General features: G+C 43.6%; 1 protein-coding gene across 2 annotated transcripts; it reads right to left on the bottom strand.

The window, feature by feature from the left end:
- Nucleotides 1–9,291: 9,291 nt before the first annotated feature.
- Nucleotides 9,292–15,674, bottom strand: LOC101677358 (protein CD300H). Of its 2 annotated transcripts, none has more exons than XM_004749007.3 (3): nucleotides 15,500–15,674; nucleotides 10,629–10,986; nucleotides 9,292–9,537 (listed from the first exon to the last, which is right to left on the bottom strand). In XM_004749007.3, the coding sequence occupies exons 1-3, from the start codon at nucleotides 15,630–15,632 to the stop codon at nucleotides 9,522–9,524; spliced, it is 507 nt and encodes a 168-aa protein (XP_004749064.1). In that variant the 5' UTR covers nucleotides 15,633–15,674; the 3' UTR covers nucleotides 9,292–9,521. The 2 variants fall into 2 exon arrangements, with proteins under 2 accessions (XP_004749064.1, XP_004749063.1); XM_004749006.3 differs by having other exon boundaries at nucleotides 9,292–9,583; nucleotides 15,500–15,670.
- Nucleotides 15,675–18,459: the final 2,785 nt, after the last annotated feature.

The raw sequence follows: 18,459 nt of genomic DNA, 5'->3' as shown, positions 1-18,459 counted from the left end.
TATAATTCCTTGCTGGATTATATTGGATAATATTTTGTGGAGGATTTTTGTGTCTATGTTTATGAGACATAACTGGCATTTTCATCTTGATTTGGTTTTTTTTTTTTCCCACTCTTCCCCTATGGTCCTCTGTTTTTCTTTAAAGATTTTGCTTATTTATTTGACAGAGAGAGAGAGAGAGATCACAAGTAGTCAGAGAGGCAGGCAGAGAGAGAGGGGGAAGCAGGCTCCCCACTGAGCAGAGAGCCCTGATGGCTCAATCCCAGGACCCTGAGATCATGACCTGAGCCAAAAGCAGAACCCACTGAGCCACCCAGGCGCCCCCTCTGTTTTGTTTCTTAAATCCACCTGTCATGAGATCATATGATAGTTGTCACTCTCTGATTGACTAAATTCACGTAGCATAATACCCTCTAGTTCCATCCCCATTGTTGCAAATGACAAAATTTTTTTTTTTTTTTATGGCTGGGTAATATACCACATCTTCTTTATCTGTTTGTCTGCTGATTGATCTGGGCTTCTTCCACAGTTTGGCTATTGTGGACGTTGCTACTACAAACACTGGGTTGCAGGTGTCCCTTCAGATCACTACATTTGTATCTTTGGGGTAGATACCTAGTAGTGCAATTGCTGGGTCATAGGGTAGCTCTATTTCAACTTTTTAGGAACCACCATACTACTTCCCAGCTTGGATTCCCACCAATGGTATAAAAGTGTTACCCTTCCTCCACATCCTCATCAACATCTGTCATTTCCTGACTTGCTAATTTTAGCCATTCTGACTGGTGTAAGGTGATCTCATTGTGGTTTTGATTGTATTTCCCTGATGCCACGTGATGTGGAGCATTTTTTCCTGTGTCTGTTGGCCATTTAGATGTCTTCTTGGAGAAATATCTGTTCATGTCTTCTGCCTATTCCTTGACTGGTTGATTTGCTCTTTGGGTGTTGAGTTTGGTAAGTTCTTTATAGATTTTGTTTATTAGCCTTTTATCTCATAAGACATTTGCAAATGTCTTCTCCCATTCTGTCAGAAATCTTTTGGTTTTGTCAACTCTTTCCTTTGCCGTGCAAAAGCTTTTTATCTTGATGATGTCCCAATAGTTCATTTTTTTGCCTTTGGAGATGTGTATAGCAAGAAGTCACTGGGGCCGAGGTTGAAGAGGTTGCTGCCTGTGTTCTTCTCAAGGATTTTGTTGGGTCCCTGTCTCACATTGAGGTCTTTCATCCATTTTGAGTCTATTTTTGTGTGTGGTGTAAGGAAATGGCCCAGTTTCATTCTTCTGTATGTCGCTGTCCAATTTTCCCAACACCATTTGTTGAAGAGACTGTCTTTTTTCCATTGGCTAATCTTTCCTGCCCTGTCAAAGACAGTTGACCATGGAGCTGCGGGTCCATTTCTGGGTTCTCTATTCTGTTCCATAGATTTGTGTGTCTGTTTTTCATGCAGATACCAGGCTGTCTTTATGACGACAGCTTTGTAACAGAGCCTAAAGTCTGGAACTGTGGTGCTGCCATCTTTGGTTTTCTTTTTCAACATTCCTTTGGCTATCTGGGGTCTTTTCTAGTTCAATACAAATTTTAGGATTATTTGTTCCAGCTCTGTGAAAAAAACTTGATGGTATTTTGATAGGGATGGCATTGAATGTATAGATTCCTCTAGGTAACATAGACATTTTGACAATATTTGTTCTTCCAAGCCACAAACAAGGAACTTTTTTCCATTTCTTTGTGTCTTCCTCAATTTCTTTTATGATTGTTCTATAGTTCTCTGAGTACTGGTCCTTCGCCTCTTTGGTTAGGTGTGTTCCTAAGTATCTTATGGGTTTTGGTGCAATTGTAAATGGGATAGACTCCTTAACTTCTCTTTCTTCTGTCTCATTATTAGTGTATAGAAATGCAACTGATTTCTGTGCATTAATTTTATATCCTGCCACACTGTTAAATTCCTGTATGAGTTCTAGAAATTTGGGAGGGGGAGTCTTTTGGGTTTTCCACATAGTATCGTGTCATTTGGGAAGAGTGAGAGTTTAACTTCTTCCTTGTTGATTCAGATGCTTTTTATTTCTTTTTGTTGTCTGAAGACTGAGACTAGGCCTTCTAGTACTCTGTTGAATAGCAGCCATGATAGTGGACATCCTGACCTTAAGGGGAAAGATCTCAGGTTTTCCCCATTGATAATGATATTCGCTGGGGCTTTTTGTGTATGGTTTTATTATACTGAGATATGTTCTCTCTATCCCTACACTGTGAAGAGTTTTAATCAAGGAAGGATGCTTTACTTTGTCAAATGTTTTTCTGCATCTATTGAGAAGATCATGTGGTTCCTGTCTTTTCTTTCATTTATGTAGTGTGTCACATTGATTGATTTGTGGATGTTGAACCATGCTTGCAAACCAGGATAAATCCATCTTGGTCGTGGTGAATCATCCTTTACTGTTGGATCTTATTGGCTACTATCTTGGTGAGAATTTTGTCATCTGTGTTCACCAGGGATATAGGTCTGTAATTTTACTCTGTGATGGGGTCTTTGTCTGGTTTTGGAATCAAAGTAATGCTGGCCTCAAAGAAGAGTTTGGAAGTTTTCTTTCCATTTCTATTTTTTGAAACAGTTTCAGAAGAATAGGTATTTATTCTTCTTTAAGTGTTGGGTAGAATTCCCCTGGGAAACCATCCAGTCTTGGACTTCTGTTTGTTGGGAGATTTTTCTTTAAGGTTTTATTTATTTATATGACAGAAAGAGATCACAAGTAGGCAGAGAGGCAGGCAGAGAGAGGAGGAAGCAGGCTCCCCACTGAGCAGAGAGCCTGATGTGGGGCTCAATCCCAGGACCCTAGGATCATGACCCAAGCCAAAGGCAGAGGCTGTAACCCACTGAGCCACCCAAGTGCCCATGTTGGGAGATTTTTTATTACTGCTTCCGTTTCCTTGCTGGTTATGGGTCTGTTCAGGTTTTCTATTTCTTCCTGTTTCAGTTTTGGTAGTTTATGTGTCTCTAGGAATGCATCCATTTTTTCCAGATTGCCTAATTTGCTGGCATAGAGTTGCTCATAATATGTTCTTAAAATTGTATTTCTTCAAAGTTGGCTGTGATCTCTCCTCTTTCATTCATGATTTTATTTATTTGGGTCCTTTCGGTTTTCTTTTTGATAATTCTGGCCAGGGGTTACCAAACTTATTCTTTCCAAGAACCAGCTCCTAGTTTCATTGGTCTGTTCTACTATTCTTTTGGATTCAATTTATTAATTTCTTTCTAACCTTAATTATTTCTCTTCTCCTGCTGAGTTTAGGCTTTATTTGCTGTTCTTTCTCCAGCTTCTTTAGGTGTAAAGTTAGGTTGTGTATTTGAGACCTTTCTTGTTTCTTGAGAAAGGCTTGTATTGCTACATAATTCCAGCTTAGGACCACCTTTACTACATCCCAGAGGTTTTGAACACTTGTGTTTTCATTTTCCTTTGTTTCCATGAATTTTTAAAATTCTTCTTTAAGATTATTTATTTATTTATTTATTTGACAGAGATCACAAGTAGGCAGAGAAGCAGGCAAAGAGAGAGGAGGAGGGCACCTGGGTGGCTCTGTGGGTTAAGCCACTGCCTTTGGCTCAGGTCATGATCTCAGGGTCCTGGGATGGAGTCCTGCATCGGGCTCTCTGCTCAGCAGGGAGCCTGCTTCCCTCTCTCTCTCTCTCTCTCTGCCTGCCTCTCCATCTACTTGTGATTTCTCTCTGTCAAATAAATAAATAAAATCTTTAAAAAAAATCTTAAAAAAAAAAAGAGAGAGAGGAGGAAGCAGGCTCCCTACCAAGCAGAGAGCCGGATGTGGGGCTCGATCCCAGGACCCTGGGATCATGACCTGAGCCAAAGGCAGAGTCTTTAACCCACTGAGTCACCCAGGTACCCCAAAATTCCTCTTTAATATCCTGGTTGACACATTCATTCTTTACTAGGATGCTCTTTAGTCTCCATATATTTTAGTTTTTTCCAAATCTCCTGCTGTGTTTGAGTTTCAGTTTCAAAGCATTGTGGTCTGAAAATATGCAGAGAATGATCCAAATCTTTTGGTACCTGTTCAGCCTGACTTGTGGCCCAGTATGTGATCTATTCTGGAAAACATTCCACGTGCATTCAAGGAGAATGTGTATCTTTTGCTTTAGGATGGAATGCTCTGAATATATCTGTGAAGTCATTCTGGTCCAGTATATTATTCAAAGCCCTTATTCCCTTGTTAATTTTCTGCTTTCATGATCTGTCCATTGCAGTGAGGGGTGTTGAAGTTCCCTATAATTATTGTATTGTTATCAATGTGTTTCTTTGATTTTGTTATCAATAGGCTAGTATAATTGTCTGCTTCCATGTTAGGGGCATAAATATTTACAGTTGTTAGATCTTGTTGGATAGGCCCTTTAAATTATGATACAGTGTCCTTCCTCATCTCTTATTTCAGTCTTTGTGTTAAACTCTAATTTGTCTGATATTAGGATTGCCACTCCAGCTTTCTTTTGATGTCCATTAGCATGATAAATTGTTTTCCACCCCCTCACTTTAAATCTGGAGGTGGATTTGGGTCTCAAATGAGTCTCTTGCAGACAGCATGTCAGTGGGTCTTGCTTTTCTATCCATTCAGATACCTTGTGTCTTTTGATCAGGTCATTTAGCCCATTTATATTCAGAATAACTATTAAAAGATAGTAATTTAGTGACATTGTATTACCTGTGAAGTCCCTGTTTCTGTATGTTTCCTTTTGGTCTATGTTACTTTTGGTCTATGTTACTTTTGGGAGCTCTCCTTGCTTAACAGATCCCTTTTACTATTTCTTGCTGGCCTGGTTTAGTGATCACAGATTCTTTTAGTTTCTGTTTGTCTTGGAAGCTTTTGTTCTCTCCTTCTATTTTGAATGACATCCTCGCTGGATAAAGTATTCTTGGCTGCCTATTTTTCTCATTTAGCACTCTGAATATATCATGCCAGTGCTCTCTAGCCTGCCAGGTCTTGTGGATAGTTCTGCTGCCAGTCTAATGTTTGTACCTTGTTGTTTACAGACCTCTTGTGCCGAGCCTCTTTCAGGGTTTTCCTTTGTCTCTGAGATTTGCAAGTTTCACTGTTGTATGTTGGGGTGACCTATTTTATTGATTTTGAGGGGTGTTCTCTGTAACTCCTGGACTTGAATCCCTGTTTCCCTCCCCATATTAGGAAGGTTTTCTGCTATAATTTACTCCAATATTCCTTCCGCTGTCCTCTCTCTCTTTCATCTACTTCTGGGATCTTAATTATTCTAATATTGTTTTGTTTTATGGTATCATTTATCTCTTGAGTTCTCCCCTTGTGATTCAGTGGTTGTTTGTTTTTCTCAGTTTCTTTATTCTCCACCATTTTGTCTTCAATATCACTAATTCTCTCTTTAGTCTCATTTATCCTAGCAGGTAGAGCCTCCATTTTTTATTGCATGTCATTGATAGCTTTTTTATTTCAACTGGATTAGATGTTAGTTCTTTTATGTCCCCAGAAAGGGATTCTCTAGTGTGTCCTATGCTTTTCTCAAGCCCAGCTACTGTTTTTATAATCATTATTCTGAACTCTAGTTCTGACATTTTACTTATATCCATACTGATTATGTCCCCAGCAGTCAGTACTGCCCTTTATTCTCTCTTTTGATGTGAGTTTTTCATCTTATCATTCTGTCCAGAGAAGAATAGATGAATAAGAGAACAGAATACTAAAATGACAACAATGACCCCAGAGAAATATACACTAAGAAAATCAGAAGAGACCCGAACCAAAAATCTAAATAAATAAATAAAAATAAAATTAAAAATAGAGAGAAATGTTCATCAGAAAAGTGAACAGGACAGAGAAATGCACTGGGTCCTGTGTGTATGTATGCTGGTCTGTTTGTTAGAAAACTTGATCCCTAGATTTCAAAGAAAGAATAACTTATATATGTACAAAAATAAAATTAAATACACTGAAATGATAAAATGTCACTGTGAAAATGAAAATTAAAAGACAAAAAAAAAAGAAAAAATAATGCATATCAATAGACAGGTGAACAGAACAGAGCAATATATGATATCCTGAGTGTATTTTGCTTAGTTTGTTAGAAGAAATTACATCTCAAAAATTGTAAAGAAAGAAAAGCTTATATATGTATACAAAAATAAAATTAAATATACTGAAAGGATAGAATGTAACTGTAAAGATGAAAATTTAAAAAGACTTTAACAACAAAAAAGAGAAATGATATCATCAGACAAGTGAAGAGAACAGAGCCATACACTAGACTCTGGGGGTATTTTGGTCTGTTAGTTAGAAGAAGCTATATCCCAAAGTTGTAAAGAAATAAAAAACTTCTCTCTCTCTCTCTCTCTCTCTATATATATATATATACACACACGTATATACACATACATACATGTATATATACACTTATTCATGTATACACATATGTACATGTATGTATATACATATATACATGCACGTATATGTATACATATATGTATACATATATAGAAGTTTTTAAATTTTTAATTTGTTTTTTGGTATTTTCATATTTTGTATTTTTTAATTTTTAATTTGTATTTAATTTTATTTGTGTGTGTATATATACATATATATTTTTTAATATTTTAAATTTTTATTTTTATAGTTACATTCTATCCTTTCATTGTATGTAATTTTATTTGTGTGTGTATAAATATACACATGTATATGTATATATGTACATATATGTATATATATACATCTATATATGTGTGTGTGTATATATACACATGTATATGTATATATGTACATATATGTATATATACATCTATATATATATATATACACACACAAATAAAATTACATACAATGAAAGGATAGAATGTAACTGTAAAAATAAAAATTTAAAAATATTTTTTAAAAAAGGTGTTGATACTATAAGAAATTCATTGAAAAAGGAAAGAGGAAAAACATTAAAATTAAAAGACTAAAGACTCGTCGGGGAAAACCCATGAATTACATGTATTATTTTCTAAGCTCTGGAGTTTTGCAGTTCTCTGTGATTGGTAAACTTGGTCTTAGCTAATGTTTGCTGATCTTCCGGGGAGGGGGCCTGTTACACTGATTTTCAGGTGTCTTTGCCCCGGGGGGAATTGCACTATCCTTGCCAGGGGGGCATGATAATTAATCTGCTTCAGATTGCTCTGTGTGGCTTTTGTTCCCTGAAGGCATTCCGGAGGGCATTAGAGACTGAGAATGAAAATGCCTGCTCCCAATCTCCAGTCCTCCAGCTGAGAACTAGGGGCCCCACTACTCAGTGCCTCCTCAGGGAAATACAGTCAGTCACTCCTGTCTCCCTGGTCTGTTTCTGCCTTCTCTGCTCAAACAGCCTGTGACTGAGCATTTGTATCTCAGGCACACAGCCCAGTTTTGAGTCTCCAAATCCTGCAGACTCCTGCAGCTCACACTGAGCTGCTCATCCTGTGGTGGGTGGGGGTGGAAAGGGAGGGGGATCTCGCTGGTTCTGCCACTTGCTGGGCCCCGGCTTGGAAAGCAGTCCCCTAACCATGCTGCGGTTTGTGGTTTATGACAACCACAAACTGAGAGCCAACGCCTGGGCTTGCTGATTGCAGCCAGCTTCCTCACTGATGCCTGGGAACTAGGTGACACTGAGGCACTTCTGGTCTTCTATGATCCTGGGGATCCTGAGACCACATTGTCCCAGTTAGGATTCTATTCTTCTTTACCACTTGAGCACCTACAAAGCATGGATTTCCCTCACTGGAGCAGACTTCTAAAATCTCTAATTTTGTGCTCTGCTACTGTATCACTTCCTGGTGCTGGCTGATGGAGTCTCTCTCCCCCTGTGGTTTATATTCTAATATATCACATCAGATTCATTTCTCCACACCTCTACCTTGCAGAAAAGAAAAAGCCACCAATTATGGAAGCACATATTTGAAAGGCATCATTGATAGAATTTCACCAACCAGAGTAGGACTCCTATGCTTCAGTAAGGAAAAGAGAAACCCAGGAAAGACGGGTAAGACTTGAACAGAAGAGGGAATGCAATAGTAGTGAAAAGATACTCACCATGAGGCAGCCAGATAAACTCAAATTAAAACACTGGAAGATTGGGAAAGGCAGCCTCCTCCTTGATTCCTGCTTGGCCACATGGAATATGTCTGGGGCCAGAACACTTCCTCGCTGAGAGATAAAAAACCCACAAGGACAGTGCTGAGCTTATTGTCTGTTGTGGGAATACTTTCCAGGCTCCGTGAGGGCTCCTCTGTTCTGCTTAAATGCATGAGCCAGGGACCCTCGGGTGTACCATTAGGGCCGGGATTCTACCACAGGACAAGTGGAATGCATGCAGCCACACGGCCTACACTGGCCACTGAGGGGATGCACCCACCATGGGGGAGGGTGTACCACCTGATCCCTCCCTCTCTCCTTCTGCTGTAAGGAAACTCTGCACACCCTGAGCCTGTGTGCATTGTGTCTCTTCTCACCGACTTCAAAACCTGCACTGGCCTCTTTCCTGCTCACACTTAGCTACTTTTGACTGTGGGCTGCACTGCCTGGCCACCCTGTAGATGGTGCAACAAAGAACTATTTCAAACTGGCAAAAGTTAACAATTAAAATGTCTGATATTCTAGGAAGTCACACAGAGAGGCAGGGCAATAGGAGCCCTCAGTCATAGCTGATGGGAGCTAAGTGGGACCATGAATTTTGGGTTTGGAAAATCACTTGGCATTATCTAGTGTGGTTGAGTGTGCACAAACCCTAAACCCCAGCAATTCCATCCCTAAGTATGTACCCTAGTGAAATTCATGTCACATATACACTAGGTGACCTGTACAAGAAAGTTCATGGCAGCACTCACTGTGGAATAGCCCCAGCGGGCAGCAACCCTAAGCCATCAAAGAAAAATGGGTAAATCAGATGTGGATATGCTGCCCAGACAAACAGCTGCTTTGTCCTAAGCCCTGCCCCTCCTTCTACCATCCACGCTCCCAAGAACCCAGCTCAGGCTGGGACTGTTTTTTGTGATTTCTCATAGGTCAATGTCTATATAGGCTGGTGCTACATCGGTTCTACATTCGGATGGAGGAAGAAAGGAATGTGGAGTTGGGAGGCTGCCCTGGGGGTTCTCAGGGGGGCAGCATCATTGAAAAGCAGGCCCTCACCTTGGGCTCCTCTGGCCAATCAGGCTGTGCTTGACACTCTCTGCTGGCATTTAGGGGTCCTATGGGATGCTTTCCCCCTTCTCCCAGCCAAGCACTGTGCACATCTACGTTATACACACAATTGTGTGTATGTGCATGTGGCATATTTTATTGCATTTTCTCAAGCTTTTCTTAAATTTACCAGTTTTTGGGAACAAGGGAGCCAGAAGTTCTTCCTCTTCTAGTGTGAGTGGCAGTGTCTCTGGACAGGATGTCGATGGACAAGTAGGGCTGCATGTTGTCTTCATCAGGCCGACTCTGTGTCCCACAAATTGCCCATTGAGGTCTGTTGACCCAGAGCACAGCACTGAGCATCATCAGAAACAGAGGTACCTTCAGGAGTATGAGAAGCAGGAAATGGACGTTGCTAAGCAGAGACCTACAGGAAGACACAGTGACTGGCAGGAGTTTCCTCCTGAACAGGAGGCCCAGGCTCTGCCTTTTGCCCCTGCCTTTGAGCTCAGATTCTGTGGCCCTAAAAGTCAATATCTGCATCAAATCTGGTTGGTATCAGCACCAGACAGCCCCTGCTGAGTGCCCCAGACTCCTGTCCTTCAGCTCAAGACCTGACCTTGAGCATCAGGACAGAGCACACACATGAGGATGTGGTGGTGAGGAATGGAGAGAACGGGAGAAGAGGGGACCCAGGAGGCTCTGGCTCCCAGAAACTCTCAGAGTTCACAAAGCAGAGGGAACTCAGGGAAGGAGCGGCACAGAGCTTCCGGGGCCATCATCTCCCACTAGCCAGACCCAGGGCTGGCCAGAGTGTGGTGTAGCCCCATTCAACACCATCCCAATCTGCTCAGATATGGATGTATCATAAACCAGGATCAGAGAATCATCACCTTCCCCATCAAGCATTACAGCGTCCCTCATCTCACTGGAAACGAGAGTGTTTGAAAGTTGGCACTGGAGCAAGACCTCAGGTCCCAGCCCCAGACAGTGCATCCCCCTGCCTTGTCCACCCTGCCAGAAGACTGCAGAGGTCACTTCAGGAAGTTTGTTAATGGGACACACAACCCTGGAGGACAGGAGGGTATACAAGCTGCCTGAGTTCTAATAGAGATGCATAGCCCAGAACTCCCCTTGTGGACACCACCCTCAGAGTCCCCGAGGCCCAAGGCTCTTGTCAGGAGACTGGGCTCATGGCAGGGACCTTGGATGTCACAGTCCCGCCATCCTTCATTCTCAGGGGCTTGCACACATACTCTCTCATGCATACAAGCACACACACATTCTTTCACACTCCTGTGCACTCCCACCACTCACATTTCTCTCACACTCACACCCACACAACCCACTTGGTCCCCAGTCTCTGAGCCACAAACACCAGGTCTGGTTTGCACTCCTAAGTTACTCCGATGCTCTTCAGGGATTAGCTCAGATCCCTTCTTCTGTGGGAGCAGAGAAAAGCAGGGTCTTACCTGGGGGAAACAGACACTTGAACCTGGAAGAAGAGGTCAGGCAGGAAACCATGGAGTCCTTCTTCTTGCAGTATCGTTGCGATCCCACACCTGTATTTTCCTGCATCATCTGCAGTGAGGTTCTCCAAGGTCACTGTGAAGGTGAGGTCTTCAGCATGGTCCACAATGGACACGCGGCCACTCCTCATCTTTTCCTCAGACCTTCCAGTGGCCACAGTCGGGTTCCAAAGTAGTAAGCATGGTTGCCGGCACCAGTATTTGGTAAATGTCTTGTACTCCTCCTCGTACTGACACTGCACGCTCAGGGATCCCCCCACGGTGCCCATCACAGTGCTGGGGCCACTCAGAGACAAAGAGCCTGAAAGACACCATCAGTATTTTCTTCACCTGGAGACCTGGGCTGGAGGTGCATTGTGGGGTTGGGTCCACTGGAAGCCCAGACATCACCCTGAGGCTGGAAGAGGGTGGGGCAGGAACCAGGGAGCTTATGGGCTATTGGCAGACACAAGTGGGGAGACCTGAGGAGATTTTGGTGTGGGATTCTGGGATTCAAGAGGCCATGTCCAGCCTTCATGTGGTCAGTCAACCTGGAATGTGGGGGAAGAACGATTTTGGGTGGCCCCAGACAGGTTCTGGGTCCCCAGACATGTCAGTAGTGAGAGGAGATAGCTATGCCCATCAATCGCCAAGACCTGAATGACACTACAGAGCATACTCTGAATAGATGGATGGATGGATGGATACATGAATGCATGGACACATGGATGGGGCATGGATGGATGCATGGATGGACGGAGAGATAGACAGTTGAAATAGGAAAAAGGAAACAAGAATGGGAACCAAGAAAAAAAAAAAGAATGGGAACCAAGAAAGTCCAGCTGAAGCACAGAATTGAGAGCTAGAAGGAAACCTTCAGGTTCTGACTACATCCCCTTCCCAAATGATCACCTGTAGGCCCCAAGCTTATAGCCCCCTCTTGTATAGGTGGAACCTCCTGCTCACAGTCTGGGTCACTCAAGGGAAGCCTATTGACCAAAGGGTATAAAGAGGCAATCAGGAAGGGGTTCCTTTTGGCTATGATTTAAGGACAACTTCCTCCTTATTTCTTTCCTGGAACAGAATCCTGTGACAACACTTGCCATCACCTAACATCCTTAGGGACTTCTTGCCCCATGCTGCTCCTTCCCCCACCCCTTGGCAGCCACCTACCAACTTTGGCATGTCCTGGCCTCATCTCTAGCACTTCTGCCACCTTCAAGTTTTTTTGTTTTTTTGTTTTTTAATATATCTATTTGACAGAGAAAGAGAGAGCACAAGAAGGCAGAGAGGCGGGCAGAGAGAGGGGGGAATGAAGGGGGAGCCCCGATGTGGGGCTCGATCCCAGGACACTGAGACTATGACCTGAGCCGAAGGCAGACGCTTAACCCACTGAGCCTCAGGCTCCCTGTGTCACCGCCAGAGTTTTGACATTGTCTTCCCTCATCTAGACACCCTGGAGGCTCCGGTTTCAAATAATCAGGATGCAACCCCCTAAACTCTAGCTTCCTGCCTAGAGAGCCATGCCTGCCCCAGACACCCAAGGGGTTCTCATTACTCCAATGCATGGCTCTTGTCTGACCTTCTCTTAACAAGGAAGGGTGGTAACCCAGGGCAAAGGGACACTGAGAAATAATTTGGGCAAAATACCAAACTTCTGAAAAAGAACTGTGCATGTCCTCTACTTACCTATCATCCATCTGTCTGTCTGTCTACCCATCTTTCCACCCATCCATCCATTCTTCTCTCCCTCTATTCACCTATCCAGGCAATATATTGTCATCCATTGAATGTGAGGCTTTCCTATCTTTTATGCTATAATTAGAAGAAAATTTGTATTTTTTGTTTCTTCCTATTAAATACCTTACATTTTCTCGCTGCATTTCCCAGCAAGTAAGTTCAAGTGACCTACTGACAGATATTCTCCATCACAAGGCCATCTGTCTCTCCCACCAATAATCTGAAAAGCAGTGGCTCTCAACCAGGGGTGACAGTGCTCCCCCGAGAGACATTTGACAATGTTTGAAGACATTTTTGGTTGTCACAGCTTGAGGGGTGGGGAGTGGCTACTGGCATCCAGGGAGTAGAGGCCAGAGATGCTGCTAAACATCCCACAGGGCACAAGACAGCCCCTCAAACAGAATGATCCAGTCCCATTGTCAGCAGTTGGGAGGTTGAGGAACTGCGCTCAAGAGGATGAAATGCCCCAACTTGAGGTCCTCCAGACACAGGCTTAGAGCTGGGGGAGTGGGGGCATCAACACTCAACCTTCTCTGTGGTTGTTGCCAACAGGGGCTCAGGCTATAGGAGTGCCTGGTGGGGGTGAGTGGACCCTTCAGAGCAAGCTTTCCATTTTGCCTCCTCTTTCAGTCGCTTAAGGCCCAGCCTTGAAGATATGGGCCTGCTTCCTCAGGGCTGGATGAGAAAACGTTATCAGGGATGCTCTGTTACACCCAGACATGACCCTGAGCCAGCACGGTGTCCCCCTCACCCACACTCCACTCCTCTACCCCCACAGCAGGCTTCCTGCCCACCAGGGCCTGGGAAAGAAACTCCCAGCTCCCAAGGGCACTATAGGACATTCAACAAAACCCTTGGCCCCTCCACACTAAATACCAGTAGCCCCCTTCCCCCAGTGGCAAGAGCCAAAATTGTCAACTGGCATTGCCTAATGTCCCCTCGGAGTAAGTCATCCCTGTTGAGAGCCACCGCTTTAGAAGAAGGTTTATCCAGGAGAACCTGGGGTAGAAATTCCCAGGCAAGAGGGCAGACTGTGGGCTCCTGTCCTTGGCATGTCCTCTGTCCTGGTGAGCATGCTGTATTTTGCAGCTGTTCCTTTGTGGTGTCTCCTGCTTATTACCTGTCAGTCACGGAGCATGAGAGCACTCTCTCCTGTATCTCAGCTGCCTCTCAGGTGCTGCTCAGCCTTCTCCCACACTGGGTTCTTTCCAGGATCCCACAGATGGTGCTTGCTCTATACCCATTAAACCCCTGATGCTTCCTACAGCTCTGACTTCTAAGAGACCTCGGGTTCTCTGCCTATGAGTGTAAAGGCAAATATTGGCTAGATAGAGAGGTCTATCTTCTTGAGAAGCAGGAGGCTGGCTTAGCTTGAGGTCTTTTCTGGCTCTTGTGTGTATGGCCTCCCTGCTGGGCTGTAGTGACTTGCTCACAGCATCTCTGTTGCTGGAAGGTCACAGTCTAGAACCCAGGCTTGTGTGTTTTCCCTTTCTCTGCCATCAGTCTTTCTACTGAGCAACCAGCTCCTGTGCATTTTCAGACTCAGGCTTAAAGACCAATTGAATCATAACTCTCCTTAATTACAGAAAGTCTCCTACATATCATTGAGATGAAAAATAGGAAAAGAGAAGCTTGCACTGCTGGAGGCTACCTTCAAGAATGTGATTCTTCCCTGAACTCTTCACCATCCCCGTGCCAAAGCAATAAACCAAAAGTATCCTCATCAGTATGACCTAGTCGAGAGTCAGTTTAATTTTTTTTTTCCATCTGAATGATCCTATCCCTAAAGGGCTATGGTGTTGTGTCTTTTCATGCCTGAGATGCCCAGAGTCACTGTAGGACACACGTGCTTGATGTGGGCCATCTCAGATTTGTCTTAGTAAGTGTAAGAAATTACTTTTTAGATCCTCAAATTACTTTACCTATCCTGATCACCAAACTTGGTGTTTTAAATGTGCATTTTTTTTAATGTAGGTTTTAATTTAATCACTTCACTAAGGCATTATTATTTAAACGTTGGTCAAGGTTTAAAAGTCTAAGATGTGTTTGTTCAGTCAGTTTTATCATGCAGAGTATCTTTATGTTCTTAATTTTAGTGTCCTGTTTTAGGAATAATATTCTTAAGGGTCTTAGTACACCTTGATTAATACCTCTAGAGGTGGAGGGAAATGGGATTAATGTAATAAAGATTTTTTTCCTACTTGGATTCTGAAGGTTGGCTCTGGTGTTGGATTACTTTGTATTCTAATTCCTACATTTGTGTTTGCATGGGATCAGAGCAAACTGGTGAGTTGTCTTGATTTTTTCTCCCATTTATAATAAAATATTTTCCTTCCAGTGTTCAAACACAAAAGAGAGAGAAAATTGTGTTAATAGGAACTCTCAGAACCCACAACATTGTGGGAGCTCTCAAAGTAGGATTGCTCACAAGTCCCCAACAGTTTCACCTTCAGGCAGCTCATAGTGCAAGATCCCTGAGGCCAGCCTGGGCCTGTCAGAGACACAGGGACTCCATCAGCACACAGCATATATAAACACCATTCACAAGGAGGCTTATGAAGTAAGTAACCAATGTATTATTAAAAAAAAAAAAAAAAAAAAAAAAAAAAGGTGATGACCTTGAAAAGAAGTATTATAAGAAGAGCAATGGCCTTGGAAATAAAATTATTTTACTTGGAACCTTAGCTGCCTTTTATGAATGGATCTAGAGTAAATAACTTGCATCTCTCTGCATCTTGGTCTCTTGTTTTCAAGGATTGTGATAAGAATTGGATTCGGTTACAGGGAAAGCCAGGTAGTACAGGATTAGTCAATTCCTGTTAGTTTTCTGCTCCCCTCCCCGGGATGGTGCCTAAGACAGTATTCCCATTTTTCAAAATGGTGGGAATGATGATTCAAGGGGCCAATTTCTTTAGCGCTCAGTATGCGCTCTCCTGTGGGAATCATCTTATCATCCATAACTCCTCCTCTTTGCCTGGGTGAGGTATCTCCGTGCTCACCTCCTCCCCGCTTTGCTTGTCTCCTCATCTCTTCCCTTCCCCATCGCCAGCCTTGCCCCACACCATTGTCACCCCGACCTGCCCGGCCCCGCTCACCTGGGACACAGAGGAAGAGAAGAGCTAATGGCAGCCTCATAGTCTTGTCCCACTGGTGTGTCTCCAGTTGCAGCTGGAGCCGCCTCATCTGGGGCCCACTCACCCCATCTCCCTCTTCTGCTTTTCTTGGCATTTCTCTGCTTCCTTCTAAAGAAGGAAGTTTTTTTCTCAGAGCTGCTCAGAAAATGGAGGAAGCGAGGAGCTCAGGGCATTGGGAAGTCAGCTGACGGCCTGCTGAATTTCATCCTCAGAAACACATTTGAATGCACAGTTCTTGTTTCTGTTCCCTCTGAGGATGACGCCTTTACCATAACTTCACCCGCAGCTGACACACCCTCGAGCCTTTGGCCAGGCTGTCACATTGACTTCTATCTAGATTTTCTGAGCCAGCTTCCACCCCTCCCCAACCCCCATCTATGGATGGTAAATGTCCTGTGGCTGGTGTGGCTGGCATGAGCAGTCCTGAGAAGAAAAGGCATGACCAAGACTTCTCTGGACAAGACCCTCTATTTGCAGGGCCCAGTGCAAAATGAAAATGCCTTTGTCCCATTTACCAATAATATCAAGATAACAACAGTGGAGTATTAACTCAAGACCTTCCGAGTGCGGGCCTGGTACGTCTGCAAAGGTGCACCTCCATGGGCCAGACCTGTCTCTAACCCTTGCTGGAGCAGAGTGTGAGGCTGGGTCCCCTCTACGGGTATACTCTGCTCCTCTCAGCTCCCAGCCCTCAGTCTGGCCTTCCGCCAGAGACCTTGAATGGTTTCCTGTCTTGGTCATGCACTCTTGACCAGGGCCCAGCACTCTGGCACCAAGCCATGCTCAAGCCTCACCTTTATTCTGTGTGGTTAAATGAGCCTCAAGATACCCATGGCTACAAGAGTTTCAGTATATTGAATGGTAACTCAGGTGCACTTAGCCAGAAATGTGCCCAATGACATGACAGCCATGGGGTACTTATAGAGGTAGGTGCAAATTTGGGATGTCTTAACCAAGAACCCAGGTTCACATAAATAGAAAAGTCTAAAATTCTGGAATCCTATTGCCAAACATTCTTAGCTGGATGTTTCAGTAAATAACTTGCCTGCTTGCTTTTGCTGTACTGGTAGACCTCATACAGTCTGATGTTTTGTGTGCATGTGCATGGGTGTGTGTGTGTGTGTGTGTGTGTGTGTGTGTGTGTGTATGCACCTTCCCCTTCGTGGTGGAAAGTCATCTCCCGCACCATGTGTTCAGCAATGACATGGAACTGACAGAGCTAGAGAGGAGGAAGTTTGCCAGAAGCTGAAGGATTCTCCATTTCATTAGCTTCCATTTACTTGGGAAGTAAGACCCTTAGGGATTGGGTACCTGAAGAGGTACAAAGATTCATATTCATCTTTTATACCCTTATTTCACTAGTCCTTGTGACATTTTGCCTGAGAATTATTATTTTCTTTTCAACATGACCTTGAAGGAAAATCATTCCCCGATGTGATCTGTGACATGCCCAGAAAGTTCCATCTTTCTATTTATTAGCTGGGGGATCCTAAGCAAGTCACATGATTGCTCTCAGCGCAGGATTTGAATTCCTCCTTCTCAGCTCACCCCACCTGGATGCAGTTGACAGTAGGTGAGGGTGTGTGTGCATGGGTGTGTGTCCCTTTTTGAGCCCCAAGATGGTTCCATCCGCAATAGGCTCAGACAGCTCAGACAGGCTTCTTAGGGACATATCTGTCCTTTCTGTGACTGTTGTCTGCCAGTGAGAGGCCACTCTGCCTCCACTACCCATTTTACACCACCAGCCCTGTCAGGGCAGAGCCCCCAAGAGCTTCTCATGGCCCTGGAAACAAGGAAAAGGGCACCTGCTCCTTAGTCTCCTGGGAGGAGCCCCTTTGGGTCAAGGCAGGTTCAGGGAGCACTACTTAACTTTCCTTCCTTGGAATGCAGTGTCTGAGTCTGTGAAGGGGATAATTCATAGCCACAGACTTTCCCAGAAAGGCACTCTCACCATCCACATTCTGAGCAAATGTAGGGCTGTTGAACTCATGGCTGTATCAGTCAGCTTTTTCTAAGTGATGCTGCTATAACAAAACTCCCAACCCTCAGAATGTTGGAATCACACAGGTTGCTCTCTCACTCATGTTACATGTCTGCAGTGGGCCACCTTTACTTAGGAACCCACTCTAAAGAAGACCTCCCTGTCTGCAACAGGGAGAGGGAAACCACACAGCAGCTCCCAGAGCTTTGGCTCGAAGGGACACATGTCTCTTGGGCTCTTCGTTCATTGGCCAACCCTGATGTCAACAGGACAAAGTAGCATAATCCCCTCATAGGGACAGATGGAAGGAATTGCAAACCTGCAACCAGAGGTTTCTATTAGCTTAGCTGGAATTTTACTCCATGGCATGCTGGTGTCATGGCTTCCTCTAGGTCTCAGGTCAAGGCAGGAAGAGGTTGCAGGGTCTACTTAGCCAACCCAGGTTCATTTCCTCAGCCACAGATAGGACACTTGGCTGTATGCAAAGGCCATGGCAATAGGACAGGAACCAAATTTATTTTTTAAATTTTTTTGTGTGTTAACAACCTCTTAGATTGTCTTACGAGATATTAATACATAGCTAATGAACATAATATTATATAATAGAAGTCATGACAAAGTGTATATTAAACCTAAAATGGCAACTGAATTATAATTATAACTTTTTAAATTTCCCTTAGAGTTACCTTTTCTAGTTTTAAAATTTATTAATTTAAATGGATTAATTAACATATAGTGTATCATGAGTTTTAGAGGTAAAGGCCAGTGATTCATCAGTCTTATATAATACACAGGGCTCATTACCTCACATTCTCTCCTTAATGTCCATCACCCAGTTACCCCATCCTCCTGCCCCACCCCCTTCAGCAACCCTCAGCTTGTTTCCTAAAATTAAGAGTCTCTTATGATTTGTCTAGCTCTCTGATTTCCTCTTGTTTTA

Source organism: Mustela putorius, unplaced genomic scaffold, assembly GCF_011764305.1.
Source record: "Mustela putorius furo isolate JIRA1106 unplaced genomic scaffold, ASM1176430v1.1 tig00000873_pilon_pilon_pilon, whole genome shotgun sequence".
NCBI classification, from domain to species: domain Eukaryota; kingdom Metazoa; phylum Chordata; class Mammalia; order Carnivora; family Mustelidae; genus Mustela; species Mustela putorius.
The sequence above is the reverse complement of the archived record's forward strand: the minus strand, read 5'-3'. Positions and strand labels throughout refer to the sequence as shown.